Here is a 24,406-nt window from a genome sequence, read left to right as displayed (position 1 = left end):
TAAATAAATAAAATGAACTAAAAAGGACAAACGTGAAGACCCCCCTTCTGTCACAAATTCAATCCTCCTCCCCTTTCTTGTTCTGCTTGCCTTCCATTCTCTCTGTGTCACACCACAAGAGAAAGACAAAGACAAAGAAATGACTGGTAGTAGTATCTCCACAAGCTTTTCTTTTGTAAAATGAACGATGGACTAAAACTCCTCTTCTTCTCAGAAGAAGATGGCAATGCAAGAATATGAGTATGAACAAGAACAACAACAGAGCTCTTCATTCTTGTTGGATGCTCTGTACTGTGAAGAGGAGAGATGGGAAGATGAAGAAGAAGACGACCAAGAAGAGGTTACTCACGAAAACACCCTAAACAAAAGCAGGAGTCCTTGCTTATTTTCTATTCCATTGTTGAAGCAAGATCTGTTCTGGGAAGATGAGGAGCTCCTCTCTCTCTTTTCCAAAGAACAACAACAACAGAAGCAGAATTATCTGAAACAGGACAATTTGATAACAGATCCTTCTCTTTTCCTGGCTCGTCAAGAGGCTGTGGAAGGGATTCTTAAGGTCAATGCGCGTTATGGGTACTCAGTTCTCACTGCAGTCTTGGCCATAGACTATCTTGATAGGTTCCTCTGTAACCCTTGTTTTCAGAAGGATAAGCCATGGATGGTGCAGCTTGTGGTCGTGACCTGTCTCTCTTTGGCTGCGAAAGTTGAGGAAACTGAAGTGCCCCTTCTTCTAGACTTCCAAGTAGGTGGTCCAATGGCATTTATTTGATGTTATGATCTTGGATCTGTTCATTGTATTGATCTTGTGGGGGGGGGGGGGGGGGGTAGATATATATAGAGACTAAAATGTGCCTGTTTTAATTGTTCTTGTTTGTAGGTGATGGAAACTAAGTATGTGTTTGAGCCCAAAACGATTCAGAGAATGGAACTCTTGGTGCTCTCTGCACTCAAATGGAAGATGCACCCAGTAACCCCACTTTCATTTGTGGATCACATCGTGAGGAGGCTTGGATTGATGAACCATGTCCACTGGGAGTTCCACAGGCGATGCGAGAGTCTTCTGCTCTCTGTGGTCTCTGGTAAGAAAATGACAACAAATCTTGATTTTTTTCTCTCCTAGTACAAGGAATTGGTTTACTATAGAGATCCCCTTTTGATTTTGATTTATCATTGTTTGCAGATTCGAGATTCATTGGTTTTGTTCCTTCTGTCACTGCCACTGCAACAATGATGCACATTATTGACCAAGTTGAGCCCTTTAACCCCATTGAATACCAAAATCAGCTTCTGGGTGTACTTGATAAAACAAACAAGGTTTGCTCTTTGATTTGATTTCATGTTAAAAACCTTTGAAGCAATCATTAATGGCCTCTAATTGGAAGCTCTCTGCATGACAACAGGAGAAGGTGAAGGAGTGTTATGGTCTGATTGTTGAGCTGATGACAGAGACCCACCACACCAAGTCCAATAAGCGCAAGAAGTTGTTTGAGCCAATAAGCAGCCCAAGTGGGGTGATTGATGGTGCATTTGGCTCTGAATGCGATAGCTCAAATGACTCATGGTCTGTATCTGTGGGTTCATCATCAGTACCAGAGCCTCCTCTAATGAAGAAGAGCAAAACCCAAGATCAGAATCAGAAGATGCCATTGTTGTTTTCACTCAATAGGGTCTTTGTGGACATTGTTGGCAGCCCTGGCTAATCATCAATCAAGTCTTCTCCAATCTCCATCTGTGCTATTCAAGTTGTTTTGTTCCATATGTCTCTATTAATTAACTATCATGTCAACCAGCCTTCCATCTCCATAATCCCAACAAATTTCCAGGAGGAGAGGGTGGTTGGGAGATTGGTGGAGATGGGGTGGCAATTTTCAATCTGCAGAAGGGACGAGACCAGTCCTTTCAGATTATTATTAAGATTATGATATAAAGAAGTTCACGGACTATTGTATTTACTGGTCATTATATGTTACTGATCTGGTAATTATGCTGTTAATGAAAGATAATTAATTAGTTAATTATGGATTAATGTTTGTTTGTTAGGCACAGGCTGTCGGCCAACCAGGTGAGGTAAATGGGATTTGGTTTGGAGAAGGACTTTTTGATTGGTAGGGGTTTTGACTATTGACCTCGTAAGAAGAGCTACTGGTGTCGCTTTTGTGGAGGTGACAATTAAAAATCATAAATTAATTAATTTTTAACCTTTTTATTGAGAATTTGCCTTGTTTAAAATATGAAAAATAATATTCATAAGATTTTTCATACATAACTGTTCATGATGTCGTGACAATTATATTATTTTAATATAATCTTTTATTATGTTATTTTTAATTAACAGTCTTTTATTACATTGTTTTTCGTACTATCACACGCGTAATTACATTGTTTTAAGTATTGTAGATTTTTATACATTATTTTCAAAAATAATGTAATTAAGAATGCACATGTTAAACATATCAATAATGTGTGTTTTTAGAAATAGTTTTGGCATGCTAATTTTGAATACTTAATTTTTTTTTAAAATCTAATTTGTATTTTGAGAGAGAATATTTTGAAGTTTTGTTTAAGGAAAGAAAAGGTAAAAAGCTGTGATGTCATCTTGTTTAGTAAGCATACCACATAGATTATGTACCTTTATGTATGATTTCATTATGGATACGTAGTGTTACATTTAAAATATAAACCATCAATCTAACCCTAATTACGTTATAGGTCAATCACGAATCTGATTCTTCGATGAGATAACATGAAATCTTATATAAAACAACAATTTTAGTGTCGAGTCCAAATTATTATGCTCTATCACAAGTCTAATTCTCCAATGAGATAACATAAAATCTTTATATAAAACAACAATCCAACTCAAATTACGTTCTAGGTTATCACGAGTCTGATTATCCGATGAAATAACATGAAATCTTATAGAAAGAAGCAATCTAACCCAAATTACGTTATAGGTCAATCACGAGTCTGATCCTCTGATGAGGTTTGAAAATGAAACCTCATACCCAACGATGCATGTAATCAAACATTCATCTCTTACACAATACCAGAGTCTAATTAATTTCCAACCTTATAGAGCAAGAATTGGTAACGATAACCGAGTTGATTGAAATGAATCTTGAATTTCTCCTCTAAATTTTTTTGGCTTAATTTCTACTAAACTCTAATAAGATTCTCTCACTTTTATAATTTCGTTTATTGATCCAATTAGACTAATCTTGATTAATTAACTTCATAATCTTTTCAAGCTAAAGTACCACAGAAGTTGAAATACCCATAAGAAAAAAGTTAGTCCACAATTTTTTTTTTCCTTTCTCTAGGTAGAGATTCATGATGCGCATTTTAGTGGGATTCTAATAGATCTATAGCTTGCGTCCACAAGAAACTTTTATGTAATTCTCTTTACCTTCTTTTTTTTTTTTTTTAGTTTTTTTTTTCTCTTTTGCTTTTTTCACGTGTTACACAAAAATATTATTTATTTATTTAATACACTAATATCTAAAGAGTGCATGCCAGCAACACTTGTTTTGGAAATTAAAGTAAATACTATATAAATGTTCATAAAAATTAAATAATTCACTAAGCAGTACTCAACCCAAAAAATAACAGCAACCACAACAATGTCATTTTGTTGAGGCATGTGCCTGATTTTATTGGGGCATTGATACAAATATTAGCACAACAAAGCCATTTTGACGGTCCCATTTTATTGACAACAACATGTAGGTATGGACTCATGTTTACCCAAATGATGGCTTCATTTGGGGTCCACATCATCTATCACATTCATAAATACACAAAAATCAATATTGGACATCACCTTTAATATATTAAAAATTAAGTCAACAAATTTACATCATTATATCAATATATTTTATTGATTCGGTGAAATTAACAAAACTCATTTCCCAATTCATTTTGTTATCTTCAACAAAAAAAAATATCATTGTGGTTTTTCTTATAAGATCAGCTCCACGTACATCAACGCAATCATGCAAGCTTCAAGTGATAAGACAAACAAAAAGAGCAACATAATTAACGTGGTCATCAATAGTATTTGAAAAGTATGCAAGGACATGGAAAGTAGGATTGAGATCTATTGCAATTTTCCTACGATTCCCAATTTTCAAATAATGCTCACATGGTAACATCTTAGCACAAATGGAAGATCAAATCCTAGCTAGAATTTTGTTATGAGTTGGAAAATCCAACCAAAACACAATGAATTGATATTGTCCGCTTTGAGTCAAATGTCCGCATAGATTTGTTTTTATGGCCTTCTCTGAAGTACTTATGCTTAGAAAACGTATCATATGTGTGAGAATTGAGAAGAGTTAGACCTTTATTTATATACTATTTAGTTGAATTATGTCAGTTCGATATTGTACGACAAATCTTTGACATTATGGGAAAGAATTACTTGTTTTACTTTTGGTATTGACAAAGATGTAAAGACAATGATGAGAAGAAAAATTGAGGTTTTCCTAATTTCGGTGATTTTACTAAACTTACAAGTTTTTAGATCGCTTCACTCTCCATGTTAAAGAATTCATACATTTTTTTTTACCAAATATATTGATCAGTGGCAATATGTCTAGTCAAACTAATTTCTCTTAATTTAAGAAGATTTATCATTGCTTTGAAATGCTCGATTCTCCTAAATTTTTTTTGGATAACATGAAATCCACTCAGTTATTCATCGAACATTTGACTGATAAACCTTGGCTCGTATGGAAGACCTCGCAACTCCCATGAATCAGTTGAGACACGGGTCGACTGGTGCATGGGGGTTGAAGGAGTTACCTCAGTTCAAATTTATCATCTCAGTCAATGACTCGTTGTTATCGATTCTCCTAAACGCTCATATCTAAGCTTCATCCAACCAATTTGTTTTCTTTAGGTTGAAATTTTTGATGGAAAACTCCACCCAACAAACACCCAACTAATATGAAAGAAAAAGGAGAGGGCTTAAAAGGTAAAAGGTGTTGGATTTTGAATATCGGGGGGACAAAATCTTTGATTTGGTTTGAGATGTCTATTTGCCCCAGTGGTCCATTCTTCTTATTATATATTTAAATTTTTGTATTCTTGTGATTCTTATTTATCAATGTATACATTTTTTGTATCCTTCTATTTTTCTTCTTGTTCTTACTTTAAGGTTGGAGAGAGGGAGAGGGAGAGGGATTATGTGGTTTGTTTGTTTATAGGACTGAAGAGATGAAGAAAAATCAGAGGGTCCCCAACACCAATAATAATAGAATAATAGAATCTGTGATCACATCACATATGACTTGGAGATCTTAAAAGCTTTGTTGTTTTTGAGAGTCTATCTTATTATTGTTGTTGACATTAATAATTAAATTACAAACAAACACTCTCGAGTCTCATCTTATTATTGAGAACCACGAGTAGCTCAGATGACACTCGTGTATGGTGTTTCAAAGAGGTCTTGAATTCGAATATTCCCCATCCTCTTCCTCTGTATTCAAAAAAAAAAAAATGAACATTATATGCATCACATTTTTAATTAAGTACATCTCATTAACTCTTTAAAAATACATTGAGTGAGATGTACTTAGTGCCCGTTTGGGCAACCATATTACACAACAATATATTATTTTGACTCACCAAATAACATTTTTTCGGTTAGAATTCCCAAACAATTTTTGAGTATTCCAAGGTCATTTTATTGTCATTTTGAAATAGTTCCAAATTGAACAATTCTCTAACCATTTTGAGTGTTTCCTATTATGTCCTTGATGTTATTGGACTTTTATTTTTAATATTATAAATTAATATATTATGGGACTTTTATTATTAATATTATAAATTAATTATATGTCATCGCCGAGATAGTGGTACTTTTATTATTAATATTGTAAAAAAAAATCTTAAAATTAATTTCAATGTTTTTATTAATATTATAACTTATTTTTTATTTATTTTCCTATTTATTTGAATCTGTTACCACTTGATTGTATAATATCTTGTACGTAATTTGTCACAACAATTTTAAAACCAATATGCCATCTGTAAAAGTACAATCAAATACCTACCAACATTTCAGTAATCATATATGCTATCATTTTTTACCAGCATATATTATAGACAATATATATTATAATATATGTTACTATCAAAATTGTCTATTAAACGAACCCTTAATTAAAAATGCGATGCATCTAGTGGCATAGTGCTCATAAAAAAAAGTCTCATCTTATTATTCGGGTACATCTCTGTGTTGTCTGGTATTAGTCCAGTATTTATTTTTCGACTTTATAATTTCTCTATTAGAATTTGTAAATTCTTAAGCTACTAACATGACGATAAATATAACGTATGTTATTATGGAATGTGGTGTTGAATTTAAACCCTTTTCAAAAAAAAAAAGTCTCATGTATTAATAATTATTTTTCTTTCTTTCTTTCTTGGTCACAGCTGTAAAGTTAAAAATGAATACCATTTGGGTGTTTCTGTCTTTCTCTCTGTCCCTTCACACACCCAACCAAAGATTGTTTTTGTTTGAAGCACTTCCTTTTGCTTTTATGGCTTTTCCCTTCTCGCTTCTGCGCTGTATCTTTTAGAGAACCAATGGTCCTTTTGACTTCAATACTTGAATTCCATTTCCAAATATATAGATACAATATACACACACACATTCATTTCGTGAATCAAATAATTGCAGATTGTTCATCCAATACAAAACACTGTGGTCAGAATAACATCATGTCATGCCAAAACAACAATACGTACGTTTTGGACACACTATATATATGTGTGTGTGTGTATATATCCGCAACTTTTACAACGTAGCTAGCTAAAATCACCACCTCATTGAATAATCCACCAGAAAAAGAGACTACGGATAAGTTATCAAATTTAGAAAGCAAATAGTTGCAGATCAGAAAGTTGACAAGTCGCATTCAAAATGTAGAAATAATGGTAAGAGCAGTGTTATGGGTATGTGGTCCTTGCGTGCTTTAAATGACAGGGTAGATACGTATATATATATATAGGTCTTGTAGTACTATATGTATGTATGTAATGTATCCTTAACAAGATCAAGTATTGATTTGTATAAGCAAATAGGGTTGGCTTTTTGACCTCAAGGAGCCACAGAACAAAAGTACAAATGGAGTTTTTGGCATTGTCTAGAAAGCCTCAGGGGTCACCTATGCTCCTGTCCTGTATGGCTGTATATATCATTAATGCTGTGCCCCGCCAAGCATGTCTGCTTCTCTTCTCAGACAAAGATTTGGGTATCTTTTGTCGGCCCACAATACATACAATAACACCCAATATCCCCTTATCACCAATTTTTTCTCCTAAACCCTATTGCTTAAGATCCGTTTGGTAGACAATTTTGATAATAATATATATTGTCGTTTGATTGACCTAAACAATATATATAGTTCAAAAACAACATATTGTTGACACAAATTGTCAATCAAACGGGCGCATAGTTAAAGTGACAAACAGAATTTGGCCCTGCACAGTATGCCAAAATCAAAACTCAAAAAGTAGTACAAAAACAGTAAGCAAATAGTGACATTTGAATTGGTGACTATCTATCCAACTTTGTCATGATGTCCTTGTTTGGTATATTACTGATTATTCCACACAGTACCAAGGTAAGGTTTCATTAGCTTTTTTTAATGATCACTGGTCATCTGGGCTTCTTATATAACGGTAACACACCCTGGCCTAGCCAGATGGGAATTACAGTAGCTGGTCCAGATTTCTTCCCAATCAAAAACCCGTGATTGCATTCATCATCAATGATTGATGCTTCTTTCCAAACAAACCTGACAGACATGAAACATCTTTTTGGGCAGAAGTAATAGGTATCCGTATGAACAAATCTGTTCACAAACTCCACGTGAACGAGGTTTTTCTAAGCAAGGTATGTCCAAACATGATTTCCAGACTCTATTATGCATAAACTTCAGACAGAGACTAATAAGATTACTGAAGATACGAGGGACTGATGCTGTTGTCATCTTCAGATAGTATATACTATCACCTACAGTTGGTATTTCATGATTTTGCGAGATTCTAATCACATGTGATTGTCAATATAATGCAGTATATAGCTACACATTCGTACTGATATTGCTAGGATGGCATTCGTAAAAATGCGACAAAAAATTCCATGACCCCCTGGTAAATAAATTTCCAGAACACTCAAGGATTGCAATAAACAAAAACAACCAAGCAGCAACCATCGATGCAAGTGAAGAAGTATCACATGCTTCAACCAAATCTTTCCTTTTTCAACCTTAGATTCTCTTGCTGGATTGTAGTTTGAACATTTGATCATCATAAAATATATACGTACGTGCAATGTGATATGCTAAAACACAGCTTACAAGCATTCCTACTCACTCCTACATTGGGGCAAAAAAGAAGGAAAATCTGTGCAGCAAGTCACATGGGAGATGGACATTAGGCAGAGTTAGGACTTGGGAGCATACATAAACATGCAGGGCAGAAATTAGTATCCACATGACATTTTAAAGGAAATATGCAGTTACACAATATCAGCAGGTACAAGCCTACAAATGTTTTAACTGATAATTTGGTTTACCAGCATCATCCACCTCGCATATGGGCACCTAGCTCACCAAATTGATCATCAGCTTCAACAGTGTCCTCAGACAGTCGAACTGCATCCAGCTTCTGTTTGAGGATTTCTATGGCATTGAGTAGTAACTGGGAAGCTTTCATCGCACCAGTAGATTCCACCGTGAATATAAAACTGTCTTCTCTAGCATTGATCTCAATAAGCCCTGGCTTACCCATAGATTCTGCTTTCTTGAGCACTTCATCATCGTAAGTATATGCCTCCGGATCAACAACTACAACCTGAAAGTAATATGCAAGAAGCATAAGCCATTAGCTAGCTAAAAAGTAGTTGGGTCATATCGACTTAGCAATGCAATCACATATGAAAACTGCACAAGAAAATCAGGAAATCTAGGTGAACATGGACAAAGACTACTAATTGAACCCATTTGTGCATAGTTTTTTTTTTCAATGCAGAAGAAATGTATGCACATATTCCTCTGGATCATCTTCCGAAAAGAACATCATAAAAATATTGGCACTTCACCTGATCCACGCTCTCTTCCCTTGGTAGAGAGGAATTCTAACAACTGATCCCAAATTGCAGCCTAAGCCTACTAATTGAACACTCTCATTTCTATATAAGAATTCTAAACAAATTGATGGAAAATCTCATTCAAAATCAAACATTCACCACAATTTAAGAGCTGGAATACAAAGGTGAATAATAGTAAGGAAGATTGAATCATGTTGGAAATTTTGGCAGTTTTTCCTAGAAAGTAGAAGGTTAATATTTGTCAAAAAGGTAACAAGCGGGCGCCGTCCAGATGCAAAAGAAAACATCTGCATTGATTTACAAGAAAGAGAGTGAAAAAACATTAAAAATGGCATGTACATCAACTTGATTCCTATACCAAAAAAATAAGTACTGTCCATTATCATAATGTATTTAAAGAAAAATGACAAAACAAATCGCAGAAATATTAATTTTTTCAAGCCTCCATTTCTTACTCCAGAAAAGAAAGTAGAAAAAAAAGGAAGAAATACAGAGAACATGGCCAATTGATGTCTCAAACTTATCAATACTCTATTACTATAAAGCATTTTTATATCAGTAAATCAAATTCTCCAATTATCAAGTCCAAGAGGACAAATAGCACATAAAAAAGCAGTCCAACATCCATTCAGTACCCACACCCTGTCCCCTCTTTTACTTTTCAACATCCAAACCCTTCAAATTGAATATAAAAAATAAAAAAAAATAAAAAACCAACAACAACAATGAAAGAAAGGGAGAAAGAATATGATCACACTCCATAAAGAAAAAATAATAATCAAAACTTTTGAAGATGGTATGATATATAACTTTTGAAGATGGTATGATATATAGACATATAAGAGAAAACAGATACATTAGAAATGCAATCATTTTCCGCCACCTTAGAGAAAACATTGATACAATTAGAACCTCTTTACACTCTTCCATTTGCTTACAAGAAACTCATATGTGGCTTAACTAATATGTACAGGTGTCCACAATATTTAAGCTACTAATGGTTAAATTTATGCAGTGTCCTCTCAGCCTCGTTCCATTTATCTCCCTTTTCTTTTGGAAGAGGACATTACATCTAAGCAAAGATGCAAGCATCCGTAAACACAAAGAACAATACTGGAAGGCAACCATAACGTAAACTGCTTCCCTATTAATGCAAATAGGCTTACATCATAGCACATATAACACCTAGATTTTCAACAATTTTAGACATTATTCAATCTTGTCAAACGTGAGAACTATCTGAAATGGTTAAATATCAAACAATAATAATTATTATTATACAATACAAACTAGTCCAACCTGTTGATTAGAATCCACGCCCAACACTTTGGTTGGACTGCTTTCAACTAAGGCCATTTTCTCCTCAAGTGTCAAGGTTTGCATCATTTCTTCATTGATATGAATCTCTGGTTCATACATGAAGGTAACTGTTGCCGCAGGAGACCATTTTGCATGGTCTTTACCAATCCCTTTCCTTGCTATTGCACGTAGCCTAAGTTCTTGTCCACGGCGTAACTTGACAATGATAATTCCCCTAAAGAAAAGAATAAAAAATTATAAGAGCTAACACCCAACAACACCAATTGCTAGAATGATCACATTCAATAACACACACATATATTGTTCTATCTGGAAAAAAAAAAGATTCAAGAAAGTACATGCTCATCACAGCCATGGGTCATCTGCTTTATTCAAAGAAACAGTCATATAAGCCTACAATAAAAAATTTCCTTTTCATATTTCTTTACCAGTTATATCGTGATATCAAATAGATGTACAAACATGACATCTTACGTAAAGACTTATTTGTACCCAGAAAAAAGTTAGATGCCAAGTTTGATGCATAATGCATCTCTAATTGTTCCAGTAAAATCTCAACACAAAAGAAACAACCATACTTCCAAAAGCACAACACAAGCTAACTTATAAAACTAGGGAATGTTCCTTATAAATAAATGCAACAGAAGAACCTCAAAGCCCAAAACTTGTTTAAAGTTATAAAAGACAACCATCTTATGATGAATTAGAGAAAAACAGACTAGGGGTAAAATTAAACACAACCACCAAAAGTAAACGCCAATGCATTGTAAATGTGATATAAGAAATAAGACTGGAGGACGTATTTTAATAGTTAAGAGGCCAAAAAATGGATAACTATAATAGCCCACCATTGCTCCTTAACAATCTCCTCACCTAAACTCAGTAGACCCGTCGTCTCAAGCTACCTGGAATTAAATAACATTAATCCTTTTTCACCGTTAAGTTTTATCAAGCTCCAATACAACAATTAATAAAAACGAAGCATCCATTATATCACCAAAAACCCTCTGAGCATGTCACAAAACTCAATAACTTAAAACAGCAACAACATGAGCCACAGTTCATCGAGACTGCTGCATTTATCTCTATGTACAAAGAACGAAAGAGTAAAGTAGCTTCGTTACAAAAAATTAGCAAAAGAATTCCTACACAAGCTTCCCAAAAGCAAAAGTTTTCATTATTCAAACAGCATGAAGAAGAGAATGGCCATACAACCCTGCCATGATCCAGAAGATAATACGACCCACAATACCATCCTAATATCATGTCAAAAATTTAACGGAAAACCCAACGAAACTGTGTGTACGAGTTTTCCATGTCGAACCCTAAGAACCCCGAGCAAATCCCCTGACACCACAATCTCAATCAAAATGTCGAGCATTTTTATCACGAATTCCTAAATCTCTAGTAGAAATACCAACCCAATTCACTCCATAAACAAGGCGAACGTTTACCTCTGCTCAGAAGAATCGTGGCCAGCTATATCGGAGAAATCGACGGGTACAACCGAGTGATCTGAGCTGTACAAATCTTTGCTAGTAACATCAAGGGTTTGGTCAGAGTGGCACTTGGCACGGAGGTGGAACTCGACAGAGCAGAACTCACACTGACCGTCGCCGTCACAGGCGTCGCAGTCGCGGGAGAAGCGCATGCTCATGGCGCGTTCGCTGGTAAGAGGAATTAGCCCCAAACGATGGGCAAGGAACTCGTCGTTGAGGACGGAGGAGTTAACCTCAATCTCGACCAAGTCGATGGCTATCGTCGGCACCTCAGCGATCATCACGCGCCGCAGCGCATTTGCCATCGATGCGTCCGTGTCCCGCAGTTCAAACTTCAGGTAGTCATCCTTCATCTCCCGGATCTTCACCCTCGGAAACCTCTGGTACGAAATTCCCCCATCCATTATCGTTCCCTTCCCGAGACCAGAGAATGAGAGCGAAACGGAGATTGCGCGAGGTTTTAACTTTTATGGCCCGTTGTTAAATGGGTCGACAAAGGAGAAGGCCCACTCTTTTGGCCCATCCACAATGTCCACTCTAATTTGGCTGTGTTTTTTTTTTAATTTTTATTTTTCAGTTTTGTGTGGAAAAAAATGGGGCCAAGGTAATGCTGTTTTTTTATAGGGTGAGGTGGGGCGACCAATATACTAACTCTCTTCGAGGTTGAGTCTGAGCACGAAGATACTTGCAATGCAAACTATTCAGTTTGAGCCATACTTATTGTTTTTAGGATGAATCCGTCACGGCAGTCCCAACAAAACTCTCTTTGAGTTTGATCACGACGAGACCTGCAATGCAGACTATTCAGTTTGAGCCATAATTATTATTCTTAGGGTGAGTCCGTCACCACAGTCCCAACAAAACTCACAAATGGAGAAAGCCCTAGACATAACAACATATTCCTACTTGCTTGAAATAAACCTTCGCCCCACGCTATTCCATGGAATTCAAATCCCTCCTAGTCCTCGATAGGTTAGCCCACCTAGGGTCCTAGACTATCCCATAATTTTTCAAGTTTAAATTACTTTGAAAAGTAAAGGCTCTAACACAGACCCCTTTCAAATTTTCAAGCGTCACTTTTTTCACTCAAAGGTGTGGGTGCCACACCTATGTCAGAAGTTAAACTTTTAACTTAGACAAAAAAAATGGAAACCCGTATTACGAAGTGTCCATATCTGAGCATTCGCTAACATCCTAAAATTCAAGTGTATCAAATTGGGGAAAAAATGAATGTATCAATGTAAGAGTGTCTAGAGGAGACGATATTGATGTTAAAGTTAAAGGCTCTTAATTAATGTTTATCAATTTGGTTCAAGCAAGAAAAGCCTAGTGAATGAATGAATGACTTAGCTGAAGACATATTTCCAACGCAAGCTAAACAAGACATGGAATTTTACAGGTAACTGTCGAGGTCATGTGGATACACTTGGAATCCATAGACTAGTCAAGATGAAACATATATTAATGTAGTAATTAAGAAACAAACATGTACTAACCTCCAAAACTGGACATATTCTTAGCATTTTCAGCCAATTGGAGACATTTCACAAGCCCAACTCTTTTGTGTAGAGACCAGAGTCTTGACACTTTCTTCCTTTGCTTCTCCTATTTAATACCATATTGGTGTCAAATATTGGAAACACAGCTCTTCATTTGACCAATTAGAGCCTCTCTCATGGAGTTCAGTTCCATGTCTCAAGCCAACAGGGCTGTGAAAAATGACCACAATGTTGAATGTGGAGATTTTGATGAGTATGATGATGTTTTCTATGCTGAGCTTAGAAGGCAAATTTTGCTTTTGACAGAAGAAGATGAAGGAGAATTTGAAGCGGGAAAACGGGGCACGAAGGGATTGAGGATTGGTCGTGGTGTTGCAGCACAACCGGGAAGTTATTTCAGCTGGAGGGAAGATCAGGCAGATGGTAATTTGGTCCCAACTTGGCTTGTAAATTTGTGGAGAACTGGGAATGGGAATGGAACTGGAGTCTTCATTCCCCATGTCAAATATTCCAGAAGAAGACACAGACCAGGTATCTAAATCATAATCTATAGATCTTTTGAATCATCGGCTACGATACCACTAAAACAGAAATCCGAGTTTTAAATCTAACACAAACCCATGTTGTCAAATATTCCTTGTGAATGCATCTCACAAGGAATGCGACTCTTTATCCTCCTAAAACGACTACCCTTTTGGGCTTGAAGATGCTAGTTGGATAGAGTCCAACAAGCTGAATCTTGGGTCGGGATGTAGTCATATAGACGAAACAAACATGAGATGATCAATATCATCACACATTAGTTTGTTACAAAAGAAAAGTTCACATTTTTGCAATGACTAATCAGATGTTTTGTCAATGCTTTTGCAGGAAGGAGAAACAATGAGAACAAAAGAATGTACAAACAAGTGGAGAACAAGAAATCATGAGTATATGGGTCCAAAGATTTGGACTTGATTTTATTGTAACCATAAAACCAATAAGATCAGAGGAGCTGCACATATAATTAACTTATGAAGGCTTTCCACTGTAATTTTTAATTAATCTTCAGCTTATTTTATTCTACTGTTGTTCGGTTTTAATGCTTTCATAGCATTATGAAACAAACTATAATCCAGATCACATATTCACGTCCCGCTATGAACATCATGATTGGGGCGGAATAACTGCAGCGCCAGCGCCGCATATGAAAGATTAACTTCAAGAACAAGCACAAAGCACCGATCCAAAGACAAAAAAGACAAGAACAAGCATAAATTACTAATAATCTGCTTAAGATAATTTGGACCAAAATATGTAAAATCAGTGTCGTGTCATGTTCATTAAGCAATTACAGCAGACTGCACATACGCGAGCATACTCCATATTTCTGAGTGTCTATACATAGCAAATCCATCCAGCTTTAAGAAGGCGTGACCTAACTTCACCAGCTATTGTTGTCTCCGCAGGAGATTCACCAGCTAGCATGAGGGCAGGACCATGCAACTTCAACTAAAAAAGACCAATACAAATCAAGTGAAGAGTGAAGACATTATTCCTGATATAATAGTTGCAGTAAATCATCTGCAATATGAGTACTTACAAGGAAAATATATCTATTATTTAATCAGAATGCATCTTATTGGTGATCCTTCAGCGCCAAGCAATCTTAGAGGCAAACAATGAACCGAATATATCCCTGCTGGGATGTCATCAAGTTTCAGGCCTTCCACGAGGATGAATTCCTGAGAGATACAAGAGATGGTATTAGTTTTAAGTTGATTTTACTTTGCATCTGTACAAAAAAAATGTAAACAGTAATGCACCTCATGCGATTTGACCGTGCTAAATACCAAAGTTATTCAAGGGAATGGGCGTGCAAGCAAAAGGAAGCATTCAAATAAGGAAGAAGCGCACATATTTGTGCAAAAATAAAACACAGAATAATCCTGATCTATTAGATGACAGGTAGGCTTACCCTGCTTTCCAGAAAAACCAGATGCGACGGAATCAAATCAACATAAGCAGCAACAGATAAATAATCAATCCCTACATTTCATAATTGTCCCCGTGAGCATTAGTTCATCAAGAAAAACATAAGGACAAGAAAAACTTAAACATATAGAAAAAAATTTCTTGAATTTCAATAGATTGTGTTTTGCTGTATATCAGGAATTTCATTCGAAGATTGATTGGAAAAATCCCAAATGAAAAAATATATATATTAATAGACTGATATCCAGGATTGGGCATGTGCAGGACACAATATGCTTCATCAGATCAAGTTTTTTTAAGGCATTAAATGAGTAGCTAACGTTTAAAGGTGCAGAGCAAGAGGACAGGAAAGGCAGAACTTGATCAAATGTGGCTGTCATTGCACTTGATCTGCAGGACTCCCAAAATTTTCTCATATATGTTTAATACTTTAATGATAGAAGAGTTCTCTTCAACACAATAAGAAATTGAGTATATCTTTGCAAGGAACCGTTAAAAGTAAATATGTCCCGGCTCAATCATCCATTAGGCCAGCCTGAGAAGGAGGTTTCAAGAAAAACGAGAGTAGAAAAGGAACCTAGTGGTATCATCATATTTGTCCATAATTATCGCACGCTATAAGAACTCATGCCGATTCCACAGTACACACACACACACACACACACACACACACACACACAGAGGCAGAGATATATCTCCGCATTGATTTTAGGAAAACAACTAAAACCACAGTTCTGAAGATAGTCGAAGTGTTCAACTTACCCACAAGTTTGATGTCAGTGTTCTCTACCAACCATTTTGCCCCGTCCTTCATAAATCCCACATAGCTGGTGTCACACTCTTTTTTGAACATAAGCCGCCTGATAGGGAATTAGATTTCAGTCAACATAAAGGATATCCATTTCCAGCACTTAAATCATGCAACATTAGTGAGCAAGAACATTGATAATCACTTCACCTCATTTGCTGATCAATATTATGAAAACATTTAAAGCCAATAAGAAAAGACAGAAAAAAAGGTGATATTATATGCTGACTTCATGCCAAATGTTTATAAATGGTTCAAGAAATAACGACAGGATTAACTATTACGTAATATAAAAGGACCAAAAAAGAGACATCTGTCAAATTTCAAGGAAGATAAGACATCTGTCAAATTTCAAGTATTGGAAAGGGTTACATTAGTTATACAGTCAGAGGTTTAAGGTTAATCAACTCATATACTCAAGATTCCCCAAGTGGATGACGGCTTGAAGCAAGTTTATCATTCTGCAATAGATTCAGCATTTGTCTTAATTATACAGTGTGCATATAAATATCATATCACACGCAAACGCTGGACTTAATATGACAGATCCGTCTTAAGATAACTTAATACTTTGTCAGATGGCTGGGTTCCTATGCATTACCGTAAGTGATAAAACTTCCGGGGACAATTACAGATATATGTTTTAGGAACATGAAGAAAGAAGACCTTGAAAAGCCAAGTCATCAAGCAGAGAACATTTACAGACCCAAGGAGCATGCGGACCATGGTCATACATCAAGGCACTTCCAGGATATAGGATAATGGCTCCAAAGCGTCATCATCAAATTAGTTATCTTATGGTGTACATGGGTAAAACTAACACATGAAAGTGTTAGATTGTAATGTAATTAATTAATTTTCACTTGTAAGCCAAACTTTTTAACAATAAATGAAGATACAAAAAGATGACTAGTAATAAACTAACTTGTGCTAAGTTAATCATTTCCTGTCTTGATTTGCTTCTTAAATTAGACTAGAAGCAAGGAAATGCACATGACGTAGAATGCATACCAAGAGGAAATAGTATATAGGAGCTTACCTGTCAGTGTTCAATGTCCTGAAAAGCACACGTCGTACTCCCTTAGGAATGTTCAAAGACTGCATAACCTCAGCTGCATGAAGTACATAACATCAGAATCAAATGCACCCCAAAATAAGCGACGAAAAATAAAGCGTTCAAGCCACTTTCAAATATAAGTTAACTGGATTGGACACCTTCAATCATTCCCCAGGCCTCTCCAACATGTTCTATTTTTTTCGATTGTATTAAAGTCTATTCTTGTTTCTAGTTTGTTCTTGGGTTGCACCTCCTAGGGGGCCGTTAATAAAATTTTTCTATTTTAAAAAAAAAAGATGTTGCCATTATCATCACGACCAATCAAGGCAGAAGGTGAGCAGTCTCCTACAGTTGCCTTCAGACACAATACTTTTTTATTCACCATAACAAACAGTACTGAGAAAATTCCCGACCACCATTAATTTTTTTTGGTAAGTCCCAATTACTACCATTAAGGAAGTAAGAACCAAAACAACTCAACTTCAATTTCGTTATGTCTTGATGACTATTTGGTAAGATTTCAAGACTGAGAGTATCAATTAACTAAAATAATACAGCCTGGAACATCAATAATCTTCGTTGACGATGATTATGGAGAATTACCTGTTATGTTCTTGTCTCTAGGAACATCAACAAGTAAAGCAGGACCTACCAAAATAAAAACATAAGGAGTCATCAATTACAAAATCGCACGAAATGCTAACTCGTTGAGACTGAATCACCGGATGAAAAACTATATTACGCAATAAAAAATAAAAAATAGGAATCGCACTTTTCTATGAAGCAGTGGTTACCATTGAGGACTTCAAGGTCGAGGGTGTCGACATCGAAGCCAGCATCGAAGTAGTGGTCATAAAAGTGACCCGGTGCATCGACGTGCGTGCCGGTGTGAGTGGGGAGCTTCATCTCGGAGTTGTTAGCGAGTGAGCCGTTCTTTATGCTGGCACGGAGCCATAGGAACTGTCCCAACCCCTCCTTGGACTCCCACGCCGGCATGTCTTTGGTGTAGCGGTGGCTGATGTCGAAGATTCTTCCATTATCGTATACTTCTCGGCGAATCGGAATTAGATCATCGTTCGACAGAGAGCAACTGGCCGTGTCGGTAACAGAGGGGTAGGCAGCGGAGGTGGGGCCCGCCGTGAAAGGTAAGAAGGGAGAGAGAACAAGGAATAAAAGGAATAGAAAGGCCATCCACGGAGACTGAAGTGGCAGTCTGTTTGAACTGGAACTTGAACTTGAACTTGAACTTGACGAGTAGATAAGTACTCAGTTGCAGAACCAGAGTGGTGAGAGTGGTGAGGTGATGTGTAGTTCGACTCTTTGGATAAATAAAAGAGATAAGTATGATTTAGCCCCTCTATTTTATATTTTGGATAAAAAAATCCTTTTTTTTATCAAACAAGCCCCTGTATAAATATAAAATCCTACAAAAAAAAATAGTAATTTGAAAACTAATTTCACTTAATCAAAATTGTGTTACAATCCCTTTTTATTAGTTTTAATTTTGTTGAAATTCTTTTAAAAAACATAAAGTGGGCTGCCTTTGTTAATTATCTCCCTGGGCCTCTTTTTTTTTAAAGTGCCTTCGTTTTCGAAAGCCGAAGGACCGAAGAAGAGCGGCTCCATGTTGAAACAGTGCAGCCGAAGAAACTGCGGTTGGCGAATAAGCTGCTCCTAGCTGCTTCGTCGAGGACCGCGATTTTGAGCGGCTCTGCCTCGCTATGCTGGTATGCCAAACGCCAGAAGTCCTCTTGCAGTGAGGTCGTGGACACCAACCGGCGGTCCTTGAGCCTTCATTGGTTTGCCAAACGCACCCAAGCTTCTTTCCCTGGCGAGGTAATCTTCGGTTGAGTTTCTCTTCTGCTGCCGTTAACCATTTTCTTGGCTTCTGAATTTGGAACATCTGTTTGTTATTGGGCATCGTTTTCAGGGCCTTTGTTTACTGGTTTCTGGGTGACAGGACCAGAGTTAAACTAGGGCGGTATGGTCTTCACAAAGAGGTACTTTTCTATATCAGTCTGTCTAAAAGCTTGTATGCTAGAGGTTTATTCATAGAGTTTTCGAGATTGCTTGGCCCTCTGGAAAAGTTTTGTGAAAGAGAAGAAATTAGGATTTTTGATTTTCTGTATTTTTGGGTTGCTTAGTTATTTGAGATTATGACTTGAGTTCATTAGTGTTCTTCTTTCATGGGGATGGGGAGGAAAATTGAAATGATGGCATGGGCCAGATAACCTTGAGCAGTGGTGGTAAATTATGGTGTTTCCAAGCTTCATAGATTTGCTTTTCATGCCTTCTATTCATTGCATTAGTAATTAGCATGTATGTGCTTCAAAATTGGTATGTTTTCCTCAGTTTTGAACTTGTTTCTATCCTTAAGCTTTTCTTGTAATGTAAAGAATAATGCAACTGAAGCTTAGCAAAAAATTCTAGTGAGAGCAAGCTGCCCAGTATTGAGATGCCAAACAAACTCTCTTGCAGTTTGGACAGCCACTAATCTAGCAGAGGCTCTTTTGTATGATAAATTCATCTCTCATAAATGTAGGATGATGGGAGACTGAGGGAGGCTGTCTTATGCAAATGCCTGTAGACTGTGGAGCTATATGTACGACTAAGAAAGGAGCAATTCCAGCCCAAATTTGATGGTCTTGAGCTCATCTGTTTAATCTTGTTCTTGTCTTTTCCGACTTACAAGGCAAATCACCCTATTTCTTCGTCATAGATTCTCGTTTCCTATGAACCAAATGAACCTGAACCAACAAGTCTTGGCACTACTTGAAAAATGCATCCACATCAACCATCTCAGGCAGCTCCAGTCCTTACTAGTCAGTCTTGGCCACTCTCAAACCAACTTCTACGCCTTCAAGCTACTTCGCTTCTGTGCTCTCAAGCTCTCGGACCTTGCATACGCTCGCTCCATTTTCGATCATCTCAAGTCCCCCAATATCTTCCTATACACTGCCATGATCACTGCCTGTGCCGCCTTTCAGCCCAATTCGCATTCTGCATTTGCTTTGTACTGCCACATGGTTCGTCGCGGTCACCCTAAACCCAATGAATTTATATATCCTCACGTCTTGAAATCAAGTTATGGATCTAAACTTGTTCACGCACAGATACTGAAATCGGGTTTTTTCCAATACCCAGTCGTGGAGACGGCCTTGGTTGATGCATATGCAAAGTGTGGTTCTGATATTGGGATTGCACGAGGGATGTTCGATGAAATGTCCGAGAGGAACGTTGTGTCTTGGACTGCTATGATTTCTGGATATACTAGGCTCGGTGACATACGAAATGCTCTCTCACTATTTGAAGAAATGCCAGATAGAGATGTTCCGTCTTGGAATGCTATTATTGCCGGATGCACTCAGAATGGATTTTTCTCAGAGGCAATATCTCTCTTCAACAGAATGGTACTTTTGTGGGATGAGGAGCATAATCGATATATTAGACCTAACCAGGTTACTGCAGTGTGTGCACTCTCAGCTTGTGGCCACACTGGGATGCTTCAACTTGGCAAATGGATCCACGGTTATGTTTACAGGAATAGCCTTGCTCCCAATTCTTTTGTTTCAAATGCACTGGTGGATATGTATGGAAAATGTGGAAGCTTACATAAGGCAAGACAGGTTTTTGATGAGACTTCAAAAAAAAGTCGGACATCATGGAATTCCATGATCAATTGTTATGCTCTCCATGGGCAAAGCAATAACGCAATTAGTGTATTTGAGGAGATGATGCAGTGTAGTAGCAATGTAACACCTGATGAAGTCACCTTTATAGGCTTGTTGAATGCTTGTACACATGGAGGGTTGGTTGAGAAAGGGCGTTTCTATTTCAAACTAATGACTAGGGATTATAAGATTGAACCTCAGATTACACATTATGGATGCCTAATAGATATTCTTGTACGGGCAGGAAGGTTTCAAGAAGCCTTGGAAGTTGTTAAGGGTATGGAGATTGAGCCAGATGAGGTTGTTTGGGGTTCTTTGCTTAATGGATGTAAGATCTATGGTCACACAGATTTGGCAGAACTTGCAGTAAAAAAACTGATTGAAATTGATCCAAATAATGGTAGTTATGGAATAATGTTGGCAAATTTATATGGAGAATTAGGGAAATGGGATGAAGTTCACAAATTGAGGGAGATGTTAAAGGAGCAGAATGCTCAGAAGACTCCAGGTTGCAGTTGGATCGAGGTCGATAATCAGGTTTATCAATTCCATTGTGTTGACAAATCGCATTCCAGAACAGAGGAGATATACAAGATCCTGGAACTTTTAGCTAGTTCATATGAAGCTGTTCGCTGAATAGGAGAAATATTTCATTTTTAAAAATCAACCTGCTAATACAGAACTCAACGTGAAATTTGGTTAAGTTCAAGTTGTCACAGTTTTAATGTCCACTGCGCTAGAATCGAGTTTAGAATTAAGTTATTGCATGCAAACTTGGACATTCAGAGAGTTTGTGACTTGCTTCGGATAAATGGACTGTTTTTGAAATCGACAGAAGAAATTGAAAGCATATGATCTCTCTACCCTTTGAGAGTTTCTTCCCGAGTTGAAGACAGCCCAGTTGAACACAGCAGAGCAATCAAATTCTAAGCTGAACTGCAAATCTAGGCACAAACTGATGTAAGTTATTAGTAGGTTTATTTTACCACAATATACTATTGTACTACATGCAGTGCAGGATAATATATATATATATATATATATATGTACTGCTGAAACTTGCAGCAATGATCTATTAATTTTTGGCATCAACAGGTGTTCCATGTGATTCCTGATCAGTTTTGATTTTCATATACTCTAGATGTGATTTTCCATCGAGCTTACGAGAGAAGAAATCTTCGAGGTACTGCTCCATCCCTATTTTCTTGAATAATGGGGGATTTTGTAAATTGATTAGACTTGAAACAGGTCCAATATCAGCCTCAAATTTAGGGTACATGAAGAATGCTATGGAGATCCGTTCTTTCGTTGAATTCACCATGGCCCTGTGCTCTATGCTGCTGTAGATTCCATTGCTTAAAATCTGCAAAATCATTCGAATGTCAATCGTGAGAAATTTTATGTGAAACTAATCATTTAATGTCCAGCGAATATACAAGTGAACATGTGATCGAGTAGTAAAGTTGCAATAGTGTAAAATAGAGGTTACAGATTGAACTCCTTTGTGCATGAGAATTGTTTACGAATTGTTTACCTTGATTTAACAAATGCGATTTTGTTGTCTGATAGTAAAAAATTAGCTTGTGGTACATTTTTTATGAGAGAGAGAGAATGACGTATGAAGCATACCTCTAATATATCTCCTACATTTACAACAAAGGCATCTGGTTGACAATTCACAGGAATCCAAACCCCATCCTTCATAATCTCAAGACCATCCACTCCGTTAAGCTGGTTAAGGATGGTGATTCCGGTCGCATCGGAATGAGGCGTAAGCCCCATAACCAGCTCTGGTTGTGGACATTGAGGGTAATAAGTCATCCTCATCGATTGCAACCCATCTTCAAACAACTCTACCCATTCCTCCCTCTCTATATTTAGAGCCCTCGCCATAGCCATAAGAAGTTTTTTACCCACTTCTTGCAGCTCGGCTATATAATGCTCTAACGTATCCCTGCAAGCAACAAAAACATAAGTTTCTGGTGAACTGCACCCTCAGTAGCTATTATCTCAATTATCTTAGCTGTTGAGTTGTACGTCCAAGATTTCATGTGTATCATGTGTGACATGTGGAGCTTACGAATTCCCTTAGATGTTGTGCATCCAACTCAACAGTTGGGTATCAATGATTGGGATCTTTATCATTTCCGTTAATATTTTGACAAAGGAAGATGTAGAGAGGGAACCTTAAGGATGAAGGGAGTTCTGGAAAGAGATGTGGTTTTCTTTTGGTGAGGGGATTGGTTGTCATAAATAATCTGTCACCCCAATCAAGTTTTCCTTCTCTTCGGGGGATGCTTCCGTATCCTTCAACATCTCCTGGCCTTATCTTGTACTTCACTTTCTCCTCTATAGGAAGCTTGTAAAATTCTTCAATCTCGTTTCTCAGTTTCTCCATTAATGAACTACTTACTCCATGGTTCACCACCTGCATATACATACGACAACAATAACTTTTTTTTTTCTTCTTTTATGGGTACGATCGTTCCTGGAACGATGGTGAAATACAGAGTCCTGATATCATGTGTGGCAACTGAGTTGTTATCGGTTATCTAAAAAAAATAAAATCTAACACCATTAAATTGGCTAAAATCTCTATTATTAGTGACATTTACCAACTCAAATCAAACGGTTAATCAAAACAAACAGATAGAACAATTAAAAACCTGAAAGAAACCCCAATCTTTGCAGGCTGAATGCAATTTCTGAAGCTCCTCATAACCTGACTCCAGTTGTTTCATGTCAAGAATTGGCAGAGTTGGCAAGAGATTTGAATGATCAAAGAGAATAGGTTTTGAAGGACCTTGATCACCAAAACGAATGTATTGTTGTGGGATTAACATCAAGGGCTCTTTGATGAGCTCCTGGACACTGATCATAGCTACAGAGTTTAGTGGTATGTTGTTTTGGCAAATTAAGGTGCTCATTTATAGCAAAAAAGGTCTACCCAAGCACGATAAAATATTTAGTGGACCTAAATCAATAGAATGATGCCAATTTTTTCATAGGTCATTATGAATAAAAATGGTTGGTTTATAATTTAATTGTTGAATATTTCTCAACCACCCACAAATTCGCCTTATCCTATAGATGTTGTTGCACCACATCAACATATATATAATATGACATATCATATTATCAGAAGTGATAGGATCCCAGTAAAAAGTATCTTAGTCATCCCAAGAGTGGATGTGTCACTCTCTGGTTCAATTACCAGATTTTGTGGCTTTTACATGTACATCAATTAAAGGACAAGATCCATTGCTGGGATAACTTAAATGTTTTTTACTGGTTCATATAAATCTTGACATACCTGAACATACATCATCATAACCCAAGCACTTCTATCGCAAACATCCGAATATCTCATGTCCAACGTTATCTACATAATTAACTCATTAATTATTATTAGATCACCCAACAGGAAATATTCGTCCAAACCAACAATTCCACTTTG

The 24,406-nt window shown here is 36.8% G+C and overlaps 5 protein-coding genes across 7 annotated transcripts; 2 read left to right on the top strand and 3 right to left on the bottom strand.

Annotated features, from left to right (window-relative positions):
* Positions 1-27: 27 nt before the first annotated feature.
* On the top strand, positions 28-2,018 carry LOC120002434 (cyclin-D3-1-like). Its single transcript, XM_038851214.1, has 4 exons — positions 28-742; positions 878-1,079; positions 1,181-1,314; positions 1,401-2,018. Exons 1-4 carry the CDS (start codon positions 221-223, stop codon positions 1,698-1,700), a joined length of 1,158 nt encoding a protein of 385 aa, XP_038707142.1. The 5' UTR covers positions 28-220; the 3' UTR covers positions 1,701-2,018.
* A 6,281-nt stretch (positions 2,019-8,299) lies between these two features.
* LOC120001242 (DNA-directed RNA polymerases II, IV and V subunit 3-like) lies at positions 8,300-12,384 on the bottom strand. Its single transcript, XM_038849463.1, has 3 exons — positions 11,896-12,384; positions 10,421-10,655; positions 8,300-8,865 (listed from the first exon to the last, which is right to left on the bottom strand). The coding sequence occupies exons 1-3, from the start codon at positions 12,342-12,344 to the stop codon at positions 8,593-8,595; spliced, it is 957 nt and encodes a 318-aa protein (XP_038705391.1). The 5' UTR covers positions 12,345-12,384; the 3' UTR covers positions 8,300-8,592.
* A 2,282-nt stretch (positions 12,385-14,666) lies between these two features.
* LOC120001584 (cyclase-like protein 2) lies at positions 14,667-18,590 on the bottom strand. Of its 2 annotated transcripts, none has more exons than XM_038849965.1 (7): positions 18,073-18,590; positions 17,882-17,926; positions 17,261-17,333; positions 16,176-16,273; positions 15,397-15,467; positions 15,022-15,163; positions 14,667-14,881 (listed from the first exon to the last, which is right to left on the bottom strand). In XM_038849965.1, the coding sequence occupies exons 1-6, from the start codon at positions 18,467-18,469 to the stop codon at positions 15,038-15,040; spliced, it is 810 nt and encodes a 269-aa protein (XP_038705893.1). In that variant the 5' UTR covers positions 18,470-18,590; the 3' UTR covers positions 14,667-14,881; positions 15,022-15,037. The 2 variants fall into 2 exon arrangements, with proteins under 2 accessions (XP_038705893.1, XP_038705892.1); XM_038849964.1 differs by having other exon boundaries at positions 14,667-14,930; positions 18,073-18,587.
* Positions 18,591-18,872: 282 nt separating this feature from the next.
* On the top strand, positions 18,873-21,634 carry LOC120002242 (pentatricopeptide repeat-containing protein At1g33350). 2 transcript variants are annotated; one of them, XM_038850924.1, is made up of 3 exons: positions 18,873-19,114; positions 19,239-19,278; positions 19,821-21,634. In XM_038850924.1, exon 3 carries the CDS (start codon positions 20,011-20,013, stop codon positions 21,583-21,585), a length of 1,575 nt encoding a protein of 524 aa, XP_038706852.1. In that variant the 5' UTR covers positions 18,873-19,114; positions 19,239-19,278; positions 19,821-20,010; the 3' UTR covers positions 21,586-21,634. The 2 variants fall into 2 exon arrangements, with proteins under 2 accessions (XP_038706852.1, XP_038706851.1); XM_038850923.1 differs by having other exon boundaries at positions 19,209-19,278.
* Positions 21,635-21,894: 260 nt separating this feature from the next.
* LOC120002243 (protein SRG1-like) lies at positions 21,895-23,897 on the bottom strand. Its single transcript, XM_038850925.1, has 4 exons — positions 23,616-23,897; positions 23,136-23,377; positions 22,579-22,903; positions 21,895-22,312 (listed from the first exon to the last, which is right to left on the bottom strand). Exons 1-4 carry the CDS (start codon positions 23,874-23,876, stop codon positions 22,025-22,027), a joined length of 1,116 nt encoding a protein of 371 aa, XP_038706853.1. The 5' UTR covers positions 23,877-23,897; the 3' UTR covers positions 21,895-22,024.
* Positions 23,898-24,406: the final 509 nt, after the last annotated feature.

This window comes from Tripterygium wilfordii, chromosome 7 (genome assembly GCF_013401445.1).
Source record: "Tripterygium wilfordii isolate XIE 37 chromosome 7, ASM1340144v1, whole genome shotgun sequence".
Lineage (NCBI taxonomy): Eukaryota > Viridiplantae > Streptophyta > Magnoliopsida > Celastrales > Celastraceae > Tripterygium > Tripterygium wilfordii.
The sequence above is the reverse complement of the archived record's forward strand: the minus strand, read 5'-3'. Positions and strand labels throughout refer to the sequence as shown.

Bases quoted from the DNA above. Each gene is read 5' to 3' on its own strand.
- LOC120002242 (XM_038850924.1), top strand. From the start codon at position 20,011: ATGAACCAAATGAACCTGAACCAACAAGTCTTGGCACTACTTGAAAAA.
- LOC120001242 (XM_038849463.1), bottom strand. From the start codon at position 12,344: ATGGATGGGGGAATTTCGTACCAGAGGTTTCCGAGGGTGAAGATCCGG. The intron at 10,656-11,895 runs GTAAACGTTCGC...TCTTTTCTTTAG, and splicing joins CACGATTCTTCTGAGCAGAG to GGGAATTATCATTGTCAAGT. The intron at 8,866-10,420 runs GTTGGACTAGTT...TATTACTTTCAG, and splicing joins GCGTGGATTCTAATCAACAG to GTTGTAGTTGTTGATCCGGA.
- LOC120002434 (XM_038851214.1), top strand. From the start codon at position 221: ATGGCAATGCAAGAATATGAGTATGAACAAGAACAACAACAGAGCTCT. The intron at 1,080-1,180 runs GTAAGAAAATGA...CATTGTTTGCAG, and splicing joins TCTGCTCTCTGTGGTCTCTG to ATTCGAGATTCATTGGTTTT. The intron at 1,315-1,400 runs GTTTGCTCTTTG...GCATGACAACAG, and splicing joins TACTTGATAAAACAAACAAG to GAGAAGGTGAAGGAGTGTTA.
- LOC120002243 (XM_038850925.1), bottom strand. From the start codon at position 23,876: ATGAGCACCTTAATTTGCCAAAACAACATACCACTAAACTCTGTAGCT. The intron at 22,904-23,135 runs GTTCCCTCTCTA...TGTTGCTTGCAG, and splicing joins GAACTCCCTTCATCCTTAAG to GGATACGTTAGAGCATTATA. The intron at 22,313-22,578 runs GTATGCTTCATA...ATGATTTTGCAG, and splicing joins ATGTAGGAGATATATTAGAG to ATTTTAAGCAATGGAATCTA.
- LOC120001584 (XM_038849965.1), bottom strand. From the start codon at position 18,469: ATGGCCTTTCTATTCCTTTTATTCCTTGTTCTCTCTCCCTTCTTACCT. The intron at 17,927-18,072 runs GTAACCACTGCT...TTATTTTGGTAG, and splicing joins CGACCTTGAAGTCCTCAATG to GTCCTGCTTTACTTGTTGAT. The intron at 16,274-17,260 runs GTAAGCTCCTAT...ATTCCCTATCAG, and splicing joins AGGACATTGAACACTGACAG to GCGGCTTATGTTCAAAAAAG.